Source organism: Vanessa cardui, chromosome 12 (genome assembly GCF_905220365.1).
Source record: "Vanessa cardui chromosome 12, ilVanCard2.1, whole genome shotgun sequence".
Lineage (NCBI taxonomy): Eukaryota > Metazoa > Arthropoda > Insecta > Lepidoptera > Nymphalidae > Vanessa > Vanessa cardui.
In genome coordinates, this window is record NC_061134.1 from 4,756,145 (window position 1) to 4,783,793 (window position 27,649).

The following is a 27,649-nucleotide window of genomic DNA, read 5'->3' on the forward strand; positions in this document are numbered from 1 at the left end:
ATAAGTGTGTTGAATTATTCTTTTTTTTTTAAACTATATTATTATTCTAAATCTTGTATTAAATTATGAGACTAGGACTACATGTTATAAAATAATTATAGTCTAGGTATAGATAGAAATAAAATACGATACTAATATTTGTACTTTAATAAAATTACACACAATAAATATTAACAAACACAACATATTCATTTCAACCGATTACAATTCAACATGTCAAATTATAAGGTAACGTTACTTCTAGGAATATAATAGTTTACAACAATACAAAAGTTACAATGTATAGAATATAAACGAATAAACATAAGTAAAACATGTGCTTAGTTAAGTTTCTGTTGGTGGGTTCATACTTACCTCCGTTCTTTATCTTTCGTGTCGGCAATCAGGACATTTTTGCAAATATTTTTAAAGTCTTAAATTATAAAATATGCAAACGAATGGAGCAATAAAATTAACAGAATAAAATAATGAACCAAAAGGGGCTTCGATACATTATGAGCGTATTATTTACAATAAAAAATATTTGTGTCTGTAAAACTTTGTGCCTTTTGTATCAATGAAGCGAAGCACACATACTGATCAGGAGAGATGTAATACATATTTTCGGCGCAGGCGGCCACGATCAGAGGTATAACTCAAATAGAACACGACGAAGAGCAAACGGCCTATCGGTTTCCATTTGATAAAAACTATCAGATGAACAAGACATCGGAGCGTCGCGAACACAACGAAGAGCAAACGGCCCGTCGGTTTCCATTTGATAAAAAACAATCAGACGAACAAGGCGTCGTCTAGAGCTCGGCGCGCGCGAGTGGCGCGTGGTCGCTGACGTAGAGCGCGGGCGCGGGCGGCGCGGCGCCGGCGTCGGCGGCGGCCAGCGCACGGTAGCGCGCGCGCAGGTGGTGCGCCGCCGCCTTGGGCTGCCGCGCGCGCGTGAAGATGCCCTTCTTGTTGCCCCCCACTCGCGTTATCGCTGAAAGCCGAGCGGTAAGCGGTACTCCCTCGTGAGCGGTCGACGGAAATGGATTCGTATGTGGCCATTCTCGATGTGATTCGAGAGAGTTCTGGATACTTTTGACAGCGGCGGCCGGTCTAACTGACAATATGCCATCTGCTGTGTTTCATGCGAGTTGCTGAAAACTCGTGAGCAGCTTAAGGTGTTTTGGATTTAACCCATGGGTTTGGTGGTTGCTTGGTTAGAGGTCACAAGTTTGCACCCGCGCTTCTGCGCATGTGGCTAGTCACAGTTGTGAATTGCCGTCATGTTCGAAATTCGAATTTATCAATAACTCAAAAAATATACCGGTTCGATGAAGATGTCAAGATGAAAATACTGACTTCAAGTTCAAATTATCGATACAATGATTTAAACTTATACTTACTCTGTGCAGTCTTAAAATCAGCGAAGTTCCAGATGAACTCCCCTGAGAAAAATCCAGCGTGTCGAAGTCGGTCGAAAGCTTTAAAATGTTCGGACATCACCGCTACTTGGTACTCTTCCGACCACACGTACTCTGGTAACTAAAAACATGACGTTTGAGTGTTGCTATTTTGTGACGAAAATTTACGATAAATTGCCCAAATCCATAGAATAAACAACTTGTTGTACTAATTGTTCTATAAATTTAATCAATTTCTTTTAGGTGTAGCTTACGTGTTACCAGGAAACGATTATTACTGGAGAGTGTTGCCAGAGAGAATAGCGATAATGATGATGATGTTATGTATCGATCATCAGTCTTACCATATGCAACCCGGCAATAGTGTCCGCCCCGTACTCCGTCATGATGACGGGCTTGTTGTGTTTGCGGAACCAGGCGGTGGCCTCGTCCACCACGTAGGCGGCGATGTTCAACAACGAGCCCGTGTTCGCGTACCAGCCGTTGTATCGGTTGAAGCAAATCACGTCCAGGTGTTGACCCTGGGTAAACGAAATATACTTTTAAACTTTAAGCATGGCGTGGTAATGATTGAATGAACCGGGGTAGCCCAGTGGGGGGTGAGACGGCCCAGTGTTTAGAACGCGTTCATCTTAACCGATGACTACAGTCAAGTTGAGGCACCACTGAATTTTGTGTGCTTTAATTGGGTTTCTTTTGGGATTCCTTTCGTGCTCGGCGTTGAATGAAAACATCGTGAGGAAACCGGTATATGTCTAATGTCAACAAAATTCTGCCTCATGTGAAACCACCTACCAGCACTGGAGCAGTGTGATGGTATATGCTCCTAAACTTCATCGCAAAAGGAAGATGAGGTCTTAGCCCAGCAGTGGGAAATTCACAAGCTGGGCACGTTTTGGTAATAATGATTCGATCCTCCTTTAGATATACATAGAATTGAGAGGTACTTAAACAGTAATTTTGAGTAACATGTTTATATATCTAGATTTAAAAAATTATAACATAAATAGACTCCTCAATTTTACTTTGGTATAAAAACATTTTCTTGCTTTTGTTCTAACATCAAATACTTATATGTCCCGCTCAGAATTTTCGAACCTGCTGTTCTTTTTTGCTCTTGCTGAAGTATATAGCAGTGCTTATAATATTTGGCCCTTAGATTGAAATACTTTTGAATAAGTTTTTAACAAATGAAATGGACAATGTAAATACAAATTATTTGTAATTGTTTGTTCCAAGGCGCTACTACAAATGATACAAAATTGACTGATATTAAAGCAGATTAAAGTAAATTTTGTTGCAGTTATTGTAGTAATAAAATATAATAGGTACAATAAAAACTCTAGGTAAGGTAAAAATAATCCTATACCAAAATTATTTTCTAAATATTTGAAAACACCAATTTAAGAATTATATAAATAGCAAATAGTTTAATTGAAAATGTTTAAATATTTGAAAGAGCTGAATATTCAGAAGTCTAATTGTGATAGATTTGTAAATGGGCATGGTACGGTATAGATTACAAGAATTACTTAAAAGGAAAAGTAAAAACATACCGCCGTTTATACCTGGAATAGATCAGATGATCGAAAACGTTCGTTCCATCTTGTATGTCAAATAACACAAATTAGGGTTATCGATAAATTGTCCAAAATTTTATAGAAAACTAGATTTAGAGGGAAATAATGTAGTGACAATGGATCTAGTAGATCTTTTCAGGCATCAAAAGAATGATTTTGCCTAACAACCATCCTAAAACAACTACACAAAGAGACTGTTATCGGTTTTATAAACTAGAAACACCTAAAACTCGAACCAAGTACGTTAAAAACATTAAAACTATTTCATTTGAAGGAGCACAGCTGTATAACTCTTTGCCTCTAAGTGTTGTAAATTCAAAATCTCTAAATATATATAAAAAAACGATTAAGAACCCATATATTAGATGATTACACTGATCTTAAGTAAGGATTCTAGCATTTCAAGTGATGAAAAAGACATTGAGATTTGTACAATTAGAAACGAGTATTTACTCGAGCATGTTTACCACATGAAGTCATCCCCTTTGCCAAAACAGATAATTCTCAGAGAAATTTTGGTTTCATATTGAGATTAAGTAGCAGCGTTGAGGAAGATTTGTTTGATTTCAATAATATTTTTTTGTAGGAGGAAATATGTGTAATAATGTGATGAAATATTAGAAAAAAATTTGCTCGAATAATTACGTATTCATTGTTATTTTATATCTTATAAATTTTATATCGAATTTTTAATTGACTGCTTATACGTTAATATCTAGATCTTTAAAATATTTGTTTATTGATGTTTAAAAAGTTTTATATGTACAGATAAATACTCACCGATTTATCAATGAGGTAGTTCTGAGCGATTGCAATCGTAACCGGTCTTGACAAATCCATGGATTTCACGTGTTTCACGACGTTTCTGGAATAGCATAAAACACATTATAATCATATAGGGACATCGCTTTACATATAGTTTAATGCTGTATCACGTAATAATAATATTTTAATTTTAGATGGCCCAATGTTACTTGAATCTTTGATTAAAAGATTTCTTGTGCGTTATATTTATAAATGTATGGATTGCAGATAAACAAGAGCTTAAGTATTTTTTTAGAAAAATATTACTACATTATGCCATTTGCCAAATCATTTCAAAATGTACATACCACATAATTCATCTCAAGCTCGGGGGTGGAAAAAACATCGTGAGGAAACCTACATGAGTAGGTAATATTTACCATAGTATTGGTGAAATGTTATGGAATAAACTTCGCGATCAGAAGATCTCAGAGTTTATTCAATGAAGAGAACTTCATAGGAAAAGTAGTGGCACAGATACTGGTTATTCCTAACATGTTTTACATTTTAATCTAAAGAATCTGTCAATACATGTTTACAGGCTTTAAAATACGTATTTAGTAGTTAGTAGTTTTGCCTTTGCTTTTGTTTAGTGAATTTTGGACAGACAGACGATAAAATTCAACTTAAAAATCATATGAAAATTTACTTTCACGGTGGTAAATAATTGATACTACGTAACACTCTTACGCAAAGTATGCATTAGCCTTGACATTCTGAGATCTGGGCTCGTTGGAGATTGACCACATGATGACACTGGGGTGGTTCTTGTCTCGCCGGATCAGTTCGGTCAGAGACTGTTTGTGTTTCTCCAGCAGTGCGTCCGTGAAGATACTATAATTTAAAAATATGTCAATTGAAACATGTGCTTATTATTATATTAATAAAATGTAATTACAAATGGTAAGCAATAAATGTATCTAAATTTTTAACTTTCACGTCATCAATAACGATCAGGAATAAAAATGGTCCCGCAATTGAACCCTGTAGGACATTAATGTGTGATTGTTTAACACGTTCTATAACATGAACAACAAAAAGCATTCATTCAGTCTACATTTTTATAATATAGGTATGTAAATATATAGTAGTCATCACTGCCCAAATATTTATCATTCTTTATGTTACTAATGCCCCAAAATGGTTAGTAATATCTCTGTGCCTGTGTTAACACTGTCTTACTCACCCGGAGACAACAATACTAAATATTGTGTTACAGGGGTTTGCACAAACCAACCTACCAACATTTTTTTTAAAGTTATTTTTCTAGGTGTTCTTTAATGAAATTTGGAATATTTTATAAATACAAATGTAATATTGCTACGATCATCTGGCTTTGCATTTAAGTTCTTACTCAGTGTCAACGCCAGGGCATTCGTCGATAATCATGATGCCCTGTTCGTCCGCCAGCTGGTAGATTTCTTCGGCGTAGGGGTAGTGAGAGGTGCGGAAGGCGTTCGCGCCGACCCATTTGATTAGGTTGAAGTTCTTCACCCATAAAACAGGATCCCAACCTTTTCCACGCAGCTGTTAAATCGAATTACATTTTTTATGCTATTGCTTGCTGGACGAGCATATGGGTCACCCAGTGGTCTGCACCACTCATAGGGCGATGTAAGAAACATTAACAATTCCTTTCATCGCCAATGCACCACCAACCTTGGGAACTAAGATGTTATGTCGCTTGTGCCTGCAGTTACACTGGCTCACTCACCCTTCAAACCGGAACACAACAATACTGCGTACTGTTATTTAGCGGTAGAATAACTGATGAGTGGGTGGTACCTACCCAGACGGGCTTGCACAAAGCCCTACCACCAAGCAAACATTGTTATAAAATATTTACTTATTTATTTGAATATGATAATTATTAAGATATATATTTGGTGCACGTATTTGTTTTGTATTGGAAATCCAATAGCGGTATAACAGTAAATAAACATCGGCAGTAAGGCAATTATTCAAAAGAAAATGGATAATTAAAAATTATTGTTAATCACAAAAAGTGCAAACGCTATTAGAGGACATATATGTATGTAAACATGTCGTATATATGTAAATGGTAAACATAAGAATCAAATCAAATATTATTACTAGGTAAAAAAATGAAATATTAAAGAATTATTCTTGTGTTGAATCGTGAATTTCTACATACGTTACATTCAATGTTTCACTAATCAATTACAATTCTTTAATTAATTTATTCAAGCGTGCCAACATTCTATGCGGTCATTATTTGAAATGAAAATTTTATAGCTTTAACAGATTTTAATACACGGTACATTATTATTACTATGTATTTTTTTTAAATTAATTAATTTTATAACCTGTTAAAATCAAAGATTAGAAAAATGTATGTTTGATAGTTATGACATTATATGATATTGTGGACTGGTGATGAAAGGGCTATATATTATATGGGCTGATAGATAATAATCATTACTACTGATTGGCAGGAATATGACAAATTAGAAAAAATTGTAAATTGTCTATGTTTAAATGTCATTGTCTTTGAGTTGTATTTGCTATATTGTTTTTAAAGTACGCTATAATGCTTGCATTTTATCTGTACCGATAAACTCAGTTTTAATAATTACATAATTAGTGAATAAATAGTTAATTTATGACATATATACTTAGAAGTAATCAGATGTTCGTTGTTTAATATAACATATGACAATTTTGTTGATATTTATGATTGACATTAAATCCTTAACTGTATACAAATAACAATTAAATGTAGTTACTGTATAAATCATGACCACGTGGAATGGTGGCGAGAATGCTAGCAACATTTCCCAATTGAATCACAATTCCGATCTTTTGGTCAAAAAATGTACCAACCCTTACGTCACCAGTGGAGACACACTTAATAAAGGTTTTTGGACTTCTACAAACTGCCTGCTTGCGTAGCTTGACATTTCTAACAATTGTTATTATCATATGTTGTATATTTTTAATTTATTTAAATAAATGACTGGCATAATATAGTTTGTCATCTTATACAATGAGTACTTTGGTCCTTTTAGCACCAGGTTACAAAATTTTTGTATAATAAAATTCAACTTACATCGGAATCTTCGTGCATGCCGAACCCTCTCAAATAGATCGGCTTATCGTTGAGGTAGATCGTTGTATTGCTCCACGTCACAGTCCTTATACCTACTTTCAAACTATATGTATCAATTAATTCTCCTAATGGACCTAATAGGGACGCCTGAAACGTAGATAAACATATGTTCAACGAAAATCATTTCCATTATTAGAACCATTTGTTCGACTAAAAATACTGTGACATGCCGTTAGGATTAGATTCGAGTTCAATTTTAAACTTATTGTTACCTAGTCATTGAGACACCATATTTTGAATATTCTAATATTAAATAAATAACACTGTTGATTTTTAAAATCAAAACACGGCGATGTATAAAAAATATTCACGACCAAAAATTTACTAAGCCTTTAGTAGGAACAATAATAATATGCTTCTGAAATTTTCACTACAACAGCAATTTTTAAGGATTAGCATTATTGCAGTTCAGTAAATCCTTAAATATGTGTGATGGTAATCAGACGCAACTGAAGAGAGATCAGGAGAGCAAATTTTTATAGTATTTTTACATTCTTTCCGAGACGCTACTGAGGCTCTGTGTCAGCAAATTCTCGCAATTATTGGCCCAGATCGGGATTCGAACCCACCCCCTCTCCTTTTAAACTAAACCATATATCAAAGAGGCAGCTTCAAATTTTAGTCTACAAAATTGCAAGTAAAGGTTGTCTTCAATATGTTATGTAAAAATTTCGCAAATTATCTTCTAAAGTATAATGTAAACTGAAACATATTTACCCTTAAAGTATATAAATAGCCAGGCTCTGGGTGCATGAGGTAGGGCCACCAAAAGTTAGCGTTCCCTAGCTCGAGGAGACCAGCGCAGTCGTTAGCACCGGCTACTTGGGTGCCGTTCTTATCGTATAGTTGTATGAGGCATTGCATGTTGGATATCGTATTTTTATACGTCACGTTGTAGACTACGAAACCTGAGTAAGAACATATAAAATTACGCCAAATCGTTATTTTATAACGGTATAAATAGTAAGAAAATGCTTGAACTATCTATTGCTGATAAATTCTTTTATCCCTGCCCGTGCTCACATAAAAAAAAAACAAACAAAAACAAAAAACTGTCACATTTAAAAATAAAATAAATCGTCTATTTGATACCGTTTATTGATAAATGTGTTTTTGCTCTCATATATTAAAATTATAATTATAATATGAGTATATAAAATTAATTGAACAATAAATCAGTTTCGGGCGACACATAAATTATCAGGTGAAATAAATTGTTAACGGTTGATTAATAACTCTCAACAATATCGTACATTTATTAAGCTCTAGAAACGTTAAGGTAAATTTTTATGTGTTATTATTTACAGCGATAGAGCGAGCAATTATTTTCAATTTCTTATCTTTACGCATTTTACTAAATGTTTTTAAATTGAAAAATCTCTTGTTTTAATTGTAATAATATTAATTTCAAAGAAAATTAGAACAGATTATAGCTACGTAGATATAATATACTATACTATACTAATATAGATACTATTAACTTGGAAAGGCTCAGGCTTCCCTTTCTCATCTAGCGTCTAGATAAACCTTTTTTTATTAGTGACTAACCTTTCCTAAAATTCTACACATAAATGTATTCTAAAGCTTGTCTTAAGTAAACCAATTTAAAACGTTAAACTTAGATAGTAAACACTAATATATTATTATAATATACTAGATAATAATAAAGTTATCACTTCTTGCATCCCGAGCCGCACATTAAATTTAATAAATAATTAATCAAAGGAATTTAATTAACATCCGATATAAGTTGCGCGAATAGATATGTATAAATACGACACAAATTAGATGTAGCATCGGAAAATGCAATGGAATGAAAATAAAACCGAAGACTGCCGATTTACACAACCTCCCTAGAAATAGCTCCGTATCGCGCCGTTCGACCCTATTCGCCGCTATAGATTCACGCGTCAGAGAAAGCAAGCGCATGTAAATCGACGCGTCAAATTGACGAATATATTAGGTCATATGATATTACAAGTTCATATTTACATGAGAAATAAATATTGATAATTTGGGATAGCGTACTCAATTCGGATGTGATCGGTTTTACGAATTTTGCCGATGCTACATCTAAGTTGTGTCGTACTTAGGTATAGAGCAAAAATAAAGCTTCAATTTGTCGAGGCGTGGTGACATATTCACATAGTTAGATAATTTTAAAACTAGTATATAAATGTACTTTTAATGGTATGACATGCACGCAATTAACATCTCTTTTGACAGTAAACGTCAAGCAACCTCGTTCACATGGACCGTTAAGTTATTGTTCGCCCTCAGTGCAACGTTGATATGATCACTGCATTGTGCTTTACGGGCTCGTAATATATGTATGAAGCATAATTTGTACAAGGATCATGCAGCCGTGAACCAACATCATTTCGAATATTCAAACATTTGTTTAGGTATTGCATGGTCTCCACTAATATTATCCTCGTGAATACTTCAGATATTTATTCATCTTCATAACAAATGGCGTTTTTTACTCATATTATTATGTTCCATTGCTTTTTGTGTTATTATCGTCAAACCGCTATACGGATTTTAATTTAATTTAATATAAAATAAGTAAGAGATGGAGATACGAGATGGCCCAGTGGTTAGAACTCGTGCATCTTAACCGATGATTGCGGGTTCAAACCCAGGCAAGCACCGCTGATTCATGTGCTTAATTTTTCTTTATAATTCATCTCGTGCTCAGCGGTGAAGGAAAACATCGTGAGAAATCCTGCATGTGACAAATTTCATAGAAATTCTGCCGCATGTGTATTCCACCAACCCGCATAGCTTGGTGGAATATGTTCCAAACCTTCTCCTCAAAGAGGAGTACTAGTACAAAGTACTACTTAACCGAAAAAATAAACTTGGGCTTTAAGGAATGTTGGAATAATACAAAAAGTCTCCTCACAATCAATACTTTATCTCTCCTGAAGTGGTTTACGATCCTTCCAATTCGACGATTTAAGTAAGAATGCCCATCTCTAGGCTTACTCCTAGTATTTAATGTTTACACGCCCCTCCTCCGACTGCAGCAACATCCGGTTTTGATTTATTTAAAAAAACAATTTAGTTTAGTCAAAACCGGATGTTGACAATCAACGTAAATTGTAACAACTATTTAAATCGAATTATTTATGCTGATAATACTTTAATACATTAAAACAATAAAATATGATCATATTAAAATAAATATTCTAACAGCAACAACATAGGCTACATCGTTTTTTGCCTAACACCTGACAACCAATATAAAACGCGAGCCAAAACCACGGGTGACAACTATTAGTTAATAATTTAAAGTTTGTACTTAATACATTCGTATGTTTTACTCAGTATTGTTATGTCGTAATAATCTACAACATTATTTATTTTAAACAGCTAGTTCCTTCAGGGTCGTCATACGAAGGGCAAATATTTGTTAGTTAAACATATTGATATATCTTATTTGTTCATAACATATCAGTTATTGAAACATATTGTAAAATTGTCAAAGGAGTTTTTTATTTTTTCAAGTACTTAGATAGATAGATGAGCGGATACACCACTCGATAGTATTTTGTTACCTATGTCCACAGACATAGATACTGTTAGAAATGCCAATAATTTAAATGATTTTACAATGCCACCTCTATCTTCATATCTTCAAAGTGGGACTAAATGTCAAGAAAGAAGAATCATTTATGTTTAGCGGTAGTATTTGTTATATATAATACGATAATAAGTAGCATTTCGTATTGGTATTAATTAGAGCATTTTCACTTGGAAATTGAAGCTTGAATCAATAATTATTAAAAAAATTGGACTAGAAATGACTTACCAGTTAGTCCTTGTATGTCGGTGTTGACGATGACATCGTCTATATAGGCCTGCGGCGTGGTGTAAAGGAACACGGAGCGGTGAATGCCCGCGTAGTTGAAGAAATCAAACGTATAGGACTGTTCTTGACGAATTTTCGTGTTTCTGGTAAGAGAAAAAGAGATTCTTAGGAAATATTAATATAGTAAAAATATACTGTATATTAGATAAAGTTTGGTAAATGTAGAATGTGTTTTATTATTAACAATAGGAATGATTATTATTATTTTCATAACTTAATTTAGGTTATTCGAAATATTGACTAAAGGCACAATTTATAGTAACCGTCAGAAGTGGATTTTTCTGTGATCTAGGACACTGGACTTGTCTCTATTTTTCATGTAATCATATTGTCCGAGATAACATTTAAATTTTCAATCAATAACTGCAGAAAATCAAGATTAAACAAGTTTTGCCATTATCTACAGAAACAAAATTTGGTATACATGGTCGAAGTTCCGAGTTTTGTATAGTCCGTGGTTACTAGGATCTCTAATGAAAAGAAATCTACACCAAGTAAGCCTAGTCATAATTTCTCACATAGTTGCATAAAAAGGACTACCTTGAAAGCGTAAGAGCTTAACATTTCCTATAACCATTAATCATAAGACCTTTTCCTTATTTATATATTGCTTGCATAAATAATTCCAGAGACATATAATGTCAGTCACAACTCACCCTACAAAAATGTCTCGTATAGATCCCTGTGGCACCGTGTCGCTGAGTAACGTGTTGTCCACGACGACAGTGAGGAGGTTGCTGGTGTTGTAATACACGAAATCGGTAACTTCAACCTCGAAGGGCAGGTGACCGATTTCGTGGTAGGTCACCGGTTTTCCGTTCACCCACTAAATAACATCAATATTAATGTACAGTAAGACACAAATTAGATGTAGCATCGGAAAATGCAATGGAATGAAAATAAAACCGATGATTGCCGATTTATACAACCAATAGAAATAGCTCCCTATCGCGCCATTCGACGCTATTCGTCGCTATAGATTCACACGTCAGAGAAAGCAAGAGCATGTACATCGACGTGTCAAATTGACGAATATATTAGGTCATATGATACTACAAGTTATTACATTTGTGCAAAGATCATATTCGCGTGAGAAATAAATATTGATAATTTGGGATAGCGTACTTAATTCGGATGTGATCGGTTTTACGAATTTTGCCGATGCGACATCTAAGTTGTGTCGTACTATACGGCGAAGTAAAAAGGAGGTTACAATTTCAGCGGGCTTTGTAAGAGTTCATCTTAACCGTGTAACTCATAAAAAAGCTGACAGATGATGTGTTGTAACCCGAGTTTCGCATGTCATAAGGAAGGTATGATATATCATATGCCAATGATCTAACATGCCCGTTATGACTTGCATATTCAGTCAAGCAAAATAAAATTAAGACAAATTTTCAATACGCTGTCTGGTATCGGATAAATGGTTTTAATTACAACTTACTGTTTATTGACAGATCGATTTGGAAATTTCTATTAGATAATTAGGTATTTTGTTACATTTTATTTCAATGGGAGGATAACGGTACATAATGAACACATTATTAATGACGCTGGTAAAAATTGATTAATAGACACATTTATTGGCTAATTGTCTCCGCTGTACCACAGCTTAAATTATATAACACAATTGGGATACGAGTTTCGGTAAAAACAAAGATTGTTTTTAATACAAAGGTCCAACATTAAAACAAGTATTATTTTATATAACTAGTTTAACATGTATGTGTTTATGAACAAAATTAAGAAGAAAAACAAATAAAGAACGTAGGTAAAAAGTGATTGAGGTGGCTTTAATTTCTTTGTAGGCAGTTAAAGAAATATGTGTATTTTGAGGTAGAAGAAAATACATGTACTAAGTAAAGTCTTTTAGTTTTTGTGTCTTGATTAGAATACATGCCAAAAAATAACATTAAACGTAAATTATTTTTATCACTATGAGTAATTTAAGCGAAATTTGTTAAAACGATCTCCCACTGAGGTAGCACTTTAGAGATAAGGACCGAATACCTAAATAAGGCTGACATAGTCAATATCGACTGTTCGGAATATTGGTTATTCATTAGGTTTTTTTTAAACAATAAGTCTTAATTTGACTCAAAAATTTCATAAGACTAGTGATGCAAAAGTTACGAGTAAATTAATAGTCTATTTTAGGGTAAAACACTACGAACACAGAAAAAGCTTGTCATTACTTTGATTAACACTCCACCGATGCATATATGAACGTCGCATTCAAATAAGACATACAAATCATACTTTTATTGCGTTTGTAAGTACTAAAAGAAGATGGTTAAATAATATCATCGCTAGATAAACGATCGGCTTTAGTTCATCAATAAACAGAGGTTTCAGTGGCAGCCGTTTTTTATATATTGTCTCATTACCATTTACCATATTAATAGTTTGAGGAGCACGAAAGAGAGTCGTTAATATAACTTTCATCAATTCTCGTCGACGTCTCGCATATCATGACGATTACCGCATTCCTTAAATGCGACTATCTGCCACAGACTCGCCGCAGAATTAAATTCATCTTATTGTGTTACAAGATTTCTTTGGAATTGAATGACATATCGTAAGCCAATATTACGATAACGGTTAATTATTCGCTATTCGGTTTTATGTATTTCTTAAAACAATAAACAAATGTTTTTTAGGATATAGCAACAATAAAATTGATTAGAAGTAGCGTAGCATCAATAATTTTGTTATTATAAGAAACCATGGTGAAATCTCTCTAAAAAGAAACACATGCATTGTACATAATATACTACTCATAAAAATATAGAGAGAGACAGACATATTTCAAAAATAACATAATCGAAGAAAGTGAACCTCAAATAATGGATATTTTATAACATTTAGTATACATTAAAATAAATTGCTCGTATTAAGTTGCATTGTAAACTATTACAATGCTTTTAGTTGTAAGTGTATTGTCTAAATAGTGATATAGATATGTTTATATTGTCTAAAGGATGTAAGAAATGTTGCGAGTTGTCAGTTGAGACAGGTCAGTTGAACGTAGCGTGTCCAGATCAATTGCGGACGAGGGACTTCGTTTAAAACCATGTACTTGTATTCATTTAATTCGATTGTACTGAGGTTAACGGTCTGCCATTCCTAGTAATTTGAAGGAAATTGTACCAAATGGGGAGGTTCAGGCATCACGTAATTAACAAATTGGCTATTTAAATAGTTATCATTATATTAGTAAAGATTTATAAGTACGTTCCTACTTAAGTGCGTTTTTTTTAAACATTACACGAGATAATATAAAAAAAATGAATTATAAGGAACATTACGATCTTCAATAAAAAATCTAGTATCTAACTAGCACCCATGTATTTTACTACGTAAATAAATTAATAAGGGTAGAAAAAGGTGTATTTTCGTCAAAAAAGGGAAGTAATATAGTTGAACGTCCTGAGTTTCGCACAGCACAGGCCACAGGTCAGTATCGGTCATTCGGTTTATCGTGGCGGGTGTGGCGAGCTATCGCGACACCGGTCTCGGCCGACCTGACAAATTGTTCAATTATCCGAGCAATTGCCTAGCGACAGATGATTGGCATAGATACCTTCATTCCGAAGACTTACGTGATCCTTACTCAGTTACATCGGATTAACTTGAAATCTTTTAAATTACGTTTACCGTTCGGTAATAGAATATGTACCTATCTACTCAGTTGAAGAAGTTCCCAAAGATTGAAAATAACGTTATTTGAAATAATCTTAAGAATCAAATTAAAAAAAAGAAGATATGTTGATCAAATATAATGATTAAAGCGTTAAACAATATGATTTGATTTGTTATTTTAAAATATACTTACAACTTGTGCAGCGTAATGTACGCTGCTAAATCTGAGCCAGACGCGCTGTTCCATTTGAGACCACCACGGTGGAACATGGAAACGTCTGTCGTACCAGACCAGACCGACGTGGTCTCTCAGAGAAGCATCCTCGCCAATGTCGTTGTACGACGCCGGAACCGGCATCGGAATAATTGGCCCCGTCTGTACAAAGTTGCAGTATACATCCTCTTTCAAATAATGTCAAAATTTACTGAAAATTATCACTCTTATGCAGAAGAATAATTTGCGGAAACGATTAAAAAGTTCTTAATTATTAATTCGTCGAATGAACTAATGACATTCAATTTCCAAGCAAGGCTTATACACAACGTAATGTTTAAGAAATTTGCATAACGAAGAAGTGAACTACGAAACAATAATTTTGTAACTTCCTTTCGCGTGTGCGATGACGAAGAGATACGTGTGTGAATCTATGTAACAAAATCCTTAACACACCTGGCGTAGTTACTATAAGACACAAAACAGTTTTTTGCAAAATACATCCTCTAAAACTCCTTTTCACGAGTCATATCATAAAGACGGTAATTAAATAATATTATATTTACGATGACATAATCGGAAAAATTGAAATGTGTTTTAGAAACCAGAATCAAGAGGTAAATAACCCGGTGAACTATGTACGGGTAACCAAATATAGCAAGCAGTAAAAAACGAGGATAAATCGTTCGTTTAATACTTATTATACCATAGGTGTTACGAATAAGAAGTTTTTATAGCTCTTCAAGTCAATTCATTAATACTTATTATAATTAACATGATGCTTATATTGAATAAAAAATTACCTTTTCGAGATCCTGTTCGTACCAGCCATTTCGGTAACCGTACTCGGGGTCTGTTGGCGATCTTCTGAAGTTCCATATACCATCTAATTTTTTCAAATCTCTGGTCTCTGTTGCTCTTGGATACAAGGCTCCTCCATTAAATTGAGTTTTCCTTTTTTGTGGCTGACTAATCTCGTTTGCGCTCGCGGTTCCCGGAACGGTAGCATTGACAATTGATATGACAATTGAGAAGATGATTAAACTTGATCGACTTTTTATCATTATCTGTAAATGGATACAATTTTTTTTTATTTAAGAATTTGCATATCGAAGGGTTTGTATTTTTGGTTTATTTTTAATTTTAAAATAATTTCATATCTTATATATTTTAAAATGTCATATTAATATTTAATAATATAGTAATGATAAAATATCATCAATTGTTTATGGAAAACATAACAATTTTGACACGCAAGCTGAATGTGTTAGTTTATAATGCATGTTGATGTTGTGAGCTCTCATGATACGATAAGAAAGTTATATATGAACATCTTTCGTAAAAAATAACAGAGATACTCAATCTTGTATTTATAGTGTAAGTAAATTTTATATTGAGCAATCTTTGACTTTTGAAAAAAATATTGTAACTTCTACGATTTAAGTAAATACTCTTTGGATTGGCTATATGGATTCTGTTCAAATTTATTTACGAACTAATAATACATTTAAAGACAATAATTTCCTAATATATATGTATAACACAAATACACGTCTCATATCTAAAACGATTGACTCCCAAATTTAAAAGGACATAAAATGAAATAATTATTTAAAATATGAATAAATCTGTCAGTCCTTACCACGTGAAGAGCGATATCGATTTTGAACGGAATTTCTGATGTCGAATGATTTACTAGCTCGTACTTAATTGGTTATATTGATGTGTTGTTGCGAAACTAGTTGGCTTTCTAGCGCATGCGCATAAACAATAGGACTAATAAAAATTCTGTTTCGGATTCCACATGCCGCCATAGCCATTGCAGAATGTGACGATAAACGGATTTTTTACAATTTTCACATAATTACGATAATACTCGGCTGTTACACAAGCTTTAAACAAGTAATTATAGCATTGTTTGCAATATTCAAGTATAATTTCTATCACAGTTTGTAAGTGGAACTCACACGTCGTCGTTGTGACTGTGATCGTTTTTTATTTTTAATAATATTTGCTTTTCTGATATGATTGATTGTTGCCGTTTCGCTTTCAATTATCTCGAGAGTAATATCAAGGGAAAGATTTTATTATTACAGTACCGTACTAAATAACACACTTATCATCATATTTTATTTATTTATTTTTTAACACATATCAACAAACGAAATTTCGTTGTTAAGTTTATAAACTTAACGAAGAAGTTACTTAAATAAGTATATAAATATCGTCAGGTATATTTTGTATACGTTCGTATGTTGAATTAGAATCGAGCAAAAACTTAAAAAAATGTAATCATTGTTCTTCCTAAGATAATAGGTACTATAATAACGTCTTAAAAATCTAATTAAAAATATTTTTACATACATACTTGCGGAGGCCACCAATTGTTCGTAAGTAGTCACAAGAAACTTATTAGCATTTAAACAAATTTCAAGGCGGATATAGATTAACAAAAGTACTGGTAGATACCCTCAGCAACCTTGCCGAGGGTATCTACCAGTAGCATCATGTTTTAAGTTTAATATAAGATTTTATTTTAATATTCTTTTGTGGACGAATGAAGTTCGAAATGTCTTTACCCACGGGTATTATGGATAAAGAACATAAGATTAGTAGTTGGAGAATTATTTTATTGACTTCTAGGCAGGATATATGAAAAAAATAATTGTTGTTTACTGATATACTCTTTAATTAAAATGGTGGAAAAGAGTAGGTAACCTCTGTGTTACCTGTTGGGTCTTCTCGGTGGAATCAACTCAAACCGGTGGTAGCTTTAAATTGAATTCATTAGTTGACAAATAACAAAAGTGTTTTAATACCGACCAAAGACCATTTTGATTTAAATTTACTTGTCATTAAGTGGGAAATTAGTTCTTAAAAAGGGCTGACATTTTAAATCTCACTTTTTTCCATTCAATCTGATATAAAATTAGATTTTCAATATGGTATCAAATCTTTTAACCATTTAAATAAGTTTAGTTGAAGGAAGCTTTCCGATAATTTGATTCAAGGTAGAAAATTATAAAGTTATGAATAAGTAGCAAAAATATTATTTAGCGTTTTTTCTAATCTAATAATTTATCTCAAATGTATTAAGCCATTGGATTGTTTATTTTAACTGAAATTATTCATAATATATAATATTTAATTCAATTCCCGGAGAAAAGAAAAAAATATACGTATAAAAAAATTGGAGTGTCTATTTGTAATATGAAAATAAACTTTACTAAATGCATACGGATGTGTACACGGTACATTTACCGCAATATATATTTTTTATATTTTTAATCTTGGTACGACTGGACCGATTTTGATAGGATTTTCACAATCAGTATAAGTATAAGGGAGGTAACTTAGGCTACTTTTGTTTTAGAACTATATCGGGTCCTGTCCACCAACTACTTTATTCATTTCACATAAGATGCCTAATACAGAATTAATATGTTAATAGTAAAATCTCCGAACTGAACAATAACTTTGTTGTTAAATTTAAACGCGTGAAGTCGCGGGCACAGCTAGAGTATTATATAATAACCGTCTCTCTATAAACTTTCCATGACCGTATAAGTTAACTAAATAATATAGCAATTAATAGGTCGTTGATATCCGATTAAGTTATCGTTTAAATTTGTTTGTAGATTGATTAACTTCGAGATCGGGCTTCATAAGGTTTCATTTGATAACACGAGTGTAATTTCAAGTTATGAAATGTTTAAATATAAAAAAAGTAATTATCCTTCGAGAAATAAATACCTGTATTTTTTTAATAAGTAAATAAAATATATCGGAAATACTACAACATAAGTCTTTTTAAGCTGAACGTGATATATGAGTACAATTCCTATCTATTGATATAATACGGAAAAATTAATATGCAATTAATTAATTGTGTTATTGACTGCTTATTAGCTATCTACAATTAATAACAACTCTACAAAACAATGTTAAGTAAGAAATTATCACGAAGTTACGCTACATAATAAAACGCTTTGATACGCTCAGTATTCTCGTTATCTTCCAAGTTATGTATCTTTTTTCCTGTTGCTCTCCGAACCAGTAGTGGTGTCCCGAGTGAATTATTATTATTTATGTCCAGATCGTCATGGATTAGAACAAAAGGTAAACGATTGGAATTTAATTAATACATCACGAAAATAAGAGAAAATTGTAAGGATATTTTTGTTTGGTAAGTATATTTGACACGTATGATTGTCATTTAGGATGCGAAAATAAGGAAATTCAAATAAACAAGTAAATTAGAATAAAGTGAAAGCCTTTCTATAGAAAAAAGTAACCAAAGACCAACCAAACCAAATAACCAAATCGTTATAATATGAAGAACTTGTAGAATTAAATTTTTGTAATAGGGTATTAAAATGTATTGAGGCAATATAATTCTACGGGTGCTACAAATGAAACACAAAGTAACCTTTTTTCTAAAATATAAAATTATTAGAATTTTCAGTGACCAACAATAATTTAATTGCAACATAGAATAATACACAATACGTGATTTATTTTTACTATTGTTACGTTCGCTATTTTTTATTGTAGCTTGGCTTACATAGTATATCTACAAAATTTGTGTCCATAATAAAACGTAAGTGAATAACTCTTTTGGACCTGCGATTGAATCTAGGCAAACGATTGGTTAATGGACCAACAAAGCTTTTAACGTAACACACACATAAAATGCCAACATATTGTGGTTTCAAAATGTGTGGTAAGTATTAATTAATCAAGTCTATGTTATTTATTTACTAAAATATATACTAGTGTTTATGCAATGGGCCGGCCATCTGATGGTAAGTGGACACTACAGTCCAGTCGTAAGAAATTGTAATCATTCCTTACATCTCCAATGCGCCACCAATTTCGTGGGAACAAAGTGATTATGTCCCCTGTGCCTGTAGTTACATAATCACCAAGCGGACGAAATATATGTATGATATTCACGTGTTTCATTTTTTACTACATGTACGTATGTTTGTTTTAAATCTATGTTGTAATATTATAAATGTAGAAGAAACTTTGTCTGTCTATCTGTCGCTCTTTCACGACCAAACCGCTGAACCGAATTTGATGAAATTTGGTATGAAGCAAATTTAAACTACAAGAAAGGATAGGCTACTTTTTTGCCTAACATATGGCAAACAACAACCTAGAATGCAAGTGAAGCCGCGGACGAGTTAGGAATACACACGCTTATCGCAGTATTACATATACTGCATATACCAAAGTATCTACATACACTTTAGTCTTCAGTTATAGGCGGTTTATGGAACACCTTATCACTTGACGTGCTCAAGACGTGCTCAATCGAGCAATACTCACAAAATTCAAGTCAAGGGTATTCAACGTTTATAACCAGTGCTAAAGTTAACTGTGCTTTCAATTACAGTTTATGTTTAATTGCTATTTAGGTGACGTTTCTGTCTCGTTGGTTTAGTGGTTAGATATAAGGCCGCAGAACCCGAGGTCATGGATTCAATCCCCAGGTCAGGCCAACAAAAAATTGCGAGGTTCTGAGACGCATTTTCTTGGTAAAAGCCCGGAGTTTGAAAGTCGGTAGCATATAAACTCCCGTGCATCGTAAAGCACGGTACGATGTACCTATATATGCACCAACACTGATCCACTATATTTTGTCAAGCATAGTTAGCCTTTAGTATCGGTAAAGGCCACCGTGGCGGATATCGGTCAGGATAGCATTATCATCGTCAGCATCTATCTATCCTTGTTCTTATCCCAAATTATTTGTGATCGGTGCAACATGTTATCTTCTTGTATTCTCCTCTATTAGTCGTCATGTGTTCATATCCGTCTCTCTGATATCTCTCCTCACACACTCCATCCCTGTCTTAGGTCGTCCTCTTCCTTTCTATTTCTCTACGATCAGGATCATGACTCTTTTAGTTACTGGTCATATTTAGATATAAGAATTTTTATGAATTATATTTTTCCTCTAATTTTTACCATCTGTATACCTTTGTATGTCATTATCATTTGTATGTTAGTATCTTCAGTACGAGATCTTTCTTTTAGCCATAATATTTATGAATGCTTACCTAAGGTAAGTACATAATTTAACTTCTATTTATAACTATATATATAAACTGTTCACAATATTTGTATTTAATTCTAAATCTGGTTTCCATATCATTGTCGGCAATGTAATAAAATTTGCATCAGAAATAACAATAATATACCTTGAATTTGACATTGAAACTACAAATTAATGGATATTAACATTCTTGTTATTAAATATATTCAAGTTTATGGATAAGGCAAGGGATTTTTAATAAGTTAATTTCTCCCTTGTAATAAAATAAATCCTATGCCTCGGATTAGTTAGTAGCCAGTTAAGCCGAAGATAATATGCCTGAACTTTTTTCCGCTCGTGTCTGATTTCCGTATCATCGGATTATGAGAGTGAACGAACGCAGTGCACCTGTGTTTGCGGACATACTTGTGCAGTATATCTTCTGCCCAGCTATTCGCAGAAATCTGTTATGGATAAATCACATATTGTGCATATTGTATAACTTCTATGTAAATGCAAACACCGACATGAGAAAGTTTCAAATGAACCATGCATAGCAGATTCAGGTTACAATTTTGCAATAATTAAGTAGTAATTTTGATATCGTTTACTGATGTGTAGTACTAGATATATCACTTTTATTTATTATTGACGTTTAGATGTATTCATTTGCAAAACTGAGTCAATTTTAAAACCTCAATTTTATACAAAATATAATATTCCACAACTACAATATAGGACCGGCAACTTGGCAGATATGGAAATTGCTGAATAAATAATGGAATCCGTGCGAATATCTGGAGATATGACCAAGTGCATATGTGCTTTGCCGCGTGTATGTTATTTAAAAGAGTATTTGCTAAGTGGCGGCTGTACAGGTTTAGTTATAGCAAAGTTAATGAATTTTACCTTTTCGTCACGTATGAAATAATGAAGTGCTAATGGACAGAGCTATTGACCTGACAACCGTCTCTTTACGGAATAAGGAGCACAATTAGCCACGCATTAGTTTCCACTTAACCTATTTTTGCCTAACCGTTTTTTTAACGTTTTAATTATTAAGCTCGTTTCAAATATATATATTAGCCATGTCGTTAAATAATTAATAATTAAGTAGTATCATAAAATTAAAACGACACCGTAATTAGTGAGACAACAAAAGCTGTCAAAGTTAGGTAAAGTTATAATTGTATAAACAACGACTATAAGTAAAATCAAACATTACTAGATTTCATTAATTGAGCGGTTATATTTTTCTAATCTAATTTAACCGTCGATATTGTAAGCAGAGACTTAACATAATGACCCAGTTTAAACTCCCAGCAAACATGATAGGTTTCGTTAGCCGTAACAAGCTTTTAGCGTTATCGAATACCGTATCTTGGTAACAAAGCGTCAAGCACCTCATAAAATCTTATATTAACAATACAGCAGCCATGTACCAATGCCATTTCCTTAACAATCCTAGAACGTAAACGTACAGCCTATTTATTTATGATCATGTCTGTTCTTCTGTTTATATGTCATTGCTACTTAATCTTTAATTAGTTATTAATTACGTAATTTGTTTCGTTTTTTATTACTTTAGTGATGTTTAAATAAATTTGTTTAATATGCAAAAACACGTATGTGTTAGCAATTATATATTGATTACCGAGTATAAAGCTTGCATATCAATTAAGATTACTACCAGAAAACTGTTTTAGAAACTATTCAAGAGAAAATACCTCATTCTGTTAACATCTCGTTTTTATCATAAATGATTGTATTGAAAGAAGCATACGCCAATATTTATTATATTCTAACCTACATAATACAATTATTAAATCAATTGTGTGTCAAATTTATAAAACGAATTTTTGGTTTTGTAAAAACGAAAATAGATTCTTAATTGTAGTATAAGTTACTTGTCAAAAAAAAATATGGATATAAGGCAGGAATCGCCAATGGTGGTTAAAAATTATAAACATATCCAAGAACTTTGATATTTTGACTTCGATGATTCGGCATATCTATTTATGACGCTATATTACATAAACCGATCATGATCCGTGCCTGTCGTAAAATAATACACGTCTAATTTGATTTAAAACTTAGTATTCCTTTCGAGCTGGTTGATATAGCGTGTCAGTGTTTATAGCACTCGTCCCACATCGATATGGTGATTTGTCGGGCATACTAAAGACTGAAAGCTCGATTCTTAGATTACTACTTACATTGTAGATGTAAACAAATTGCGACCTATTTACATCGTTCGTTCGTTTGTATCAAGTCGTAGTTAACTTCCTCGACTATGAAGAATTGGTGTTCCCAAGTAGGTTTTGCTTAAGAATCTGATGTTGCATTTAGAAGTGATATCATTAAAAAAAAATATAATAATAAATGCGCCTATGCTTAGAAATTCACAATGAATTACCAAAAATTTGTAATTGAGACAGTATTTTTTACTAAGGTTGTTGATAAAGGGATGTTTTACGAAATATTTTATTTTTTATTAATTATAAAATATATTTAGAACGTTGAGGTGAAGTTAGAGTCTTGTGAATTATCATATGAAATAGAAATTTAAATAATAAAGTATTTCGAAAAGTAATCTTTTAAATATATATTTTTTACATTTTTGTATAAAAGTCTATTTCTATATCTCAATATACTTTTGATTTATTGTAGTCTATTTAAAAAAAAATCGGATTATTTCTAAATATGTAATATATACTTTTATAGATTAGAAAATTCTATCAAAAACCTACTATACAATTTTATCTACCATCATAATTATTTTATTATTTACGATTATAATTATTTCGTGTAATTTATTCCTCAGATCGTGTGAGTCGTGATTCAGAAACATACGTACAATTTAATTGTATCTGTAATACTAAGGATGAGTGGGGTTCAAGAGGTTACGTTAGCAAATGAAACAAAATGTTATACCGGAATATACATATTTTCTTTTAAAATCATTATATTTTATTCAAACATCAAAGCTATATAAATAACGTTCCTAGAAACACAAGTATTGTATTCTACATTCATATAAATAATATCAGTAAGGTGTTAAAAATACTAATTTGACCCAAGATCCTAATTTATATTACAAAAATGGCGGCTGTGAATTATACGTATATATATATTAGAACATGTAAGTATTTTTTTTATGCCTTTTGTTAACATTTCGATCAAATTATCACCTCATGGTTTGCCTTAGTCCACAGAGTGCAAAAAGTATAAATCATTCACCGTTGATGCGCCGCCATGCATAGGATTGAAGATGTGATATCTCATGTGCAGCTCTCATTAAACTGGCTCACTCAACATTTAAACGGGATTATAGCAGTACAGTGTTATTATTATTGGACAACGTCACATACATACATTACTCTGATCCCAATGTACGTAACTAAAGTTGTTTTGGAAAATCAGAAGTACCACGAACACTAACACCCAAGACAACAAAGAAAATTAATGAACTTTTTCTCCATCGAATCGGAAGAGAATCGAAACCGCTGTATCTATTTCGATGACGTCGACACTACTCGACCACGGATGTCATTAAAAATATTATTATTGTTATATAAAAAAAAAAAAACAATTATAGTTTAAACCATATACGAGTGGTTGTTACCTTACCAAATGGACTGTAGAAAGGCACTGTGTAAATCTAGAATAAATTAATGAGATTCTACTAGCACAGTTAAGTCGTGTAAATCGAATTAATTTTAAATACACTAGTTGTACCCACGATCTTACGTGTGTTCTTTGCAAGTGAATGTACAGCTTATTTAAGATGGATTTAAGGTCTTGTAAGCCTCGTGATGGTCAGGTCGAAGAAAGTTGGAACGACCAAAACGGTTACTTTAAAAACGTCTATATTAATATAACATACAGGCAACACTAAGGTAAACTACCTTGTATATTAAATAAAAAAAGAATATTAATTTTCATTTTCAATAATATATAAGATTTAAAGACTTTTATTTATTTCTTAATTATTTTAAATAATATTAATTGTGTTTCTTTCTTCGCTTAATTAATTATTATTTATCATTTCGACTTCAATAATTTATAAATGCAATATATAAGGTATAAGTGAATTTCGTAAGTTGATTTAAAAACGCGGAAGATTATATAATGTACTCATATGTATTCAGAACAAAAACATGTTATGTACAAACAAGTGTAGTTCGATGTGCATCGGATATTAACATGTTTTTTTCGTATTCGATTTTTGCGTTTACTAAATGAACAATACTAAAATACTAATATTATAAACTCGAAAGTTTGTTTGTCTATTTCTTATGCTGATCAGAAAAAAAATTGGTAAGAAGCAAGATCTATGCCGAAGGAAGAACATATGTTTTTTTTAATTAAAACTTACGTGTGCCTAAACACGCTGGCAAACTTAAAATACTTAATAAATAGGATCCTCTATTTATTAAGTATTTTAAGTATCAATGTTTACAATTTTCATAAATATTATATTCTCTATATTTTGTATTTATTATATTTTTAACTTCAGTATGCTACATAGTTAAAACACATCTCGCTATAGTAAAATTTTAAATACAACAAATAATTTTTTGTCGAATAAAATAATAACGTAACTATTATTTAAATATTCCTGGGCAGACTCAATTTAATTTTTCGCTTTATGAAAATGCAATTGAAATCGATATAAATCAGTTCCTTTTACAGATAAAATATTTCTTTCTTACGATTTTCAAAAAAGAAGAAAGAACTGGCAAGCAACACGAACTTGCAAATATTATCCAAAAAAAAACTAAATTTGCTGTATTGCTTATATTTTATAATATCATGTGGGAAAATATTAATGAAATAAATTATAATAAGTAAACACTCATACTATTTTTTATGTGTATATCTCACAAATAATATTTCAAATAGTAATAAAAGATGGTTAATTACAACCTTTGCTATTCAATGTAATGCCTGAACCAAATGATTGTTTTGCTAAATTATCATGATTAAAAATATTGCAAATTCTATTTACTTAGTGCACTTGCATGAATAGTATGTTTTATGATCTATGAAATTATGTAAGTCTACCGATTATTCAACATAAACATAAAATTTAGTACATAATTTTCAAAATATCTTGCACGTCCTTTTAATTTTCAATCAAATTGAAGATGCATTAAGTCTATGAAAATATTTTTTTTCAACATGTGTTGATTCTGTTACAATTTTTTGAATTGTCTTGTACATTGCTAAACTAAAATCGAACCATGTGAACTGTTTGATCTGAATGCAGTCTGGTTGTCATAAGAGTCACCAATTAATTTCATTCATAAGGAAACCCGTGAGTGTGACAGATTTCTTAGATGAATATTTTTTACAACAATATTATTATTACTAAACTTGGTAAGACATTAAATTTGAACATTTTAATTCTTAAATTTGATTGGATGTTTGTCCATAATCGTGCTCGTAATTCTAATCGAAAATATTACGAGCAAAACTACGTAGTATTGAGTGCATTGAGATTATTCTACACTGAGAGAGAAGTAATTAAGAAATCGACATTTAAAAGCGAAAAAATAATATGTTCTATAGCACATATATAATAATATGTTAAATACAGGTTTTTAATAATCTAATGTTGTTTCCATTATTTTATTTGCCTTAAGAATGAACTTTATTAATGAAATGTTTTTTTTTTTTTCTTTTATTTAATTATATTTCATATTAATGTAATTATAATTTAATTTACTTTTTATACATATATAACGCTTAGTGGAGCTGTCGTTTTATTGGAAATTTATTGCTACAAAGTTGAACTGACTTCAAACATATAAATTATGATGTTTTCATTTTATTAGTTTTATTTACCGGCACCTCTAAATTACCTAATTAAATAGGTTAAAGGAGTTCATTGCTATTAAGGTGCCGGACATCGAAACCACGACCTTAGATGTTTTGTTTTTTTTTTCATGTGAATTTAAATTGTCCTTATATAAATTTTGAACAATGGAACAAAAAGTAGCGACCTTATAAAATCTTATTTTTATAAATGGTAACATTTGAATCACGAAATTAATATAATATGATAAGTATATTTTTAAACATAGGTAGGTATTAAATTATAGTATTGATAAATATTATTCATTAAGATATGCTTGGTAAACAACGACAATATAAATTAAATGCGTTTGAATCAATGAAAGATAGAAAACGTATGTACGTTCGTTTATTTTATTATTAAAAAAAAACTTCAAAACTTTAAGAAATAAGTATCTATTTATTGTATGTTTATATAATTTAAGTGCAAAGGGAAACTGCTGCTAATGTAACCGATATCAGTGATAGTAAAATAAAAAGTAATGAAATCTAGCAAACATCTGTTAACCTCAACCATTCAATTAAGACTTTTTTTTTTAATATAATGTTTACGTATTGATTAATATTAATTCAATACAGTGCTACAAAAATCGAGAAAAACACATCAACAAAAATCTAATAAGATATAATTTACTTGGATTAATGTAACTCAATAAAAATAAAAATAAATACTTACGTTTTAATAAAAAAAACTTGTAGTTACTTCAGATGTATTCAAAATTTGCGGAATTTTTTATTTAATTTTATAACTATTATAATATATATATTCTCACTTTAATGCTTATATTTATTTTTAGTAATTTTTAATCGTAGTTCTAATATTTAAATTAATTTGCACGTATTTTCCCTCCATGCGATATTCAAATTTCGAACACAAGCGCGTTCTCCACGCCACGCCAGATGCCGGACTGGCTGGATGTAAAAAAAAGCTGTCACAGAGATAGGAACGCACCGGCATAAACCAACCAAATCGGAATTAATACAAGTATTTACTGTTCCACTAGTATTAATGAAGCAATTCTACGTGGTCGGTTACGTTATACCAATTCACTTTCTAGGTTTAGCGTGACTGAGTTGCTCCAGAGCTAAAAACAAACTAA

The 27,649-nt window shown here is 31.8% G+C and overlaps 1 protein-coding gene across 2 annotated transcripts; it reads right to left on the reverse strand.

Moving 5' to 3' along the window:
* Positions 1-132: 132 nt before the first annotated feature.
* Positions 133-27,596, reverse strand: LOC124534319 (beta-glucuronidase). Of its 2 annotated transcripts, none has more exons than XM_047110090.1 (13): positions 27,226-27,596; positions 15,451-15,714; positions 14,627-14,809; positions 11,448-11,617; positions 10,732-10,874; positions 7,632-7,822; positions 6,855-7,001; positions 5,139-5,311; positions 4,475-4,618; positions 3,761-3,845; positions 1,745-1,921; positions 1,383-1,521; positions 133-973 (listed from the first exon to the last, which is right to left on the reverse strand). In XM_047110090.1, the coding sequence occupies exons 2-13, from the start codon at positions 15,709-15,711 to the stop codon at positions 792-794; spliced, it is 1,995 nt and encodes a 664-aa protein (XP_046966046.1). In that variant the 5' UTR covers positions 15,712-15,714; positions 27,226-27,596; the 3' UTR covers positions 133-791. The 2 variants fall into 2 exon arrangements, with proteins under 2 accessions (XP_046966046.1, XP_046966045.1); XM_047110089.1 differs by lacking the exon at positions 27,226-27,596 and adding an exon at positions 16,290-16,421.
* Between the last annotated feature and the right edge of the window lie 53 nt (positions 27,597-27,649).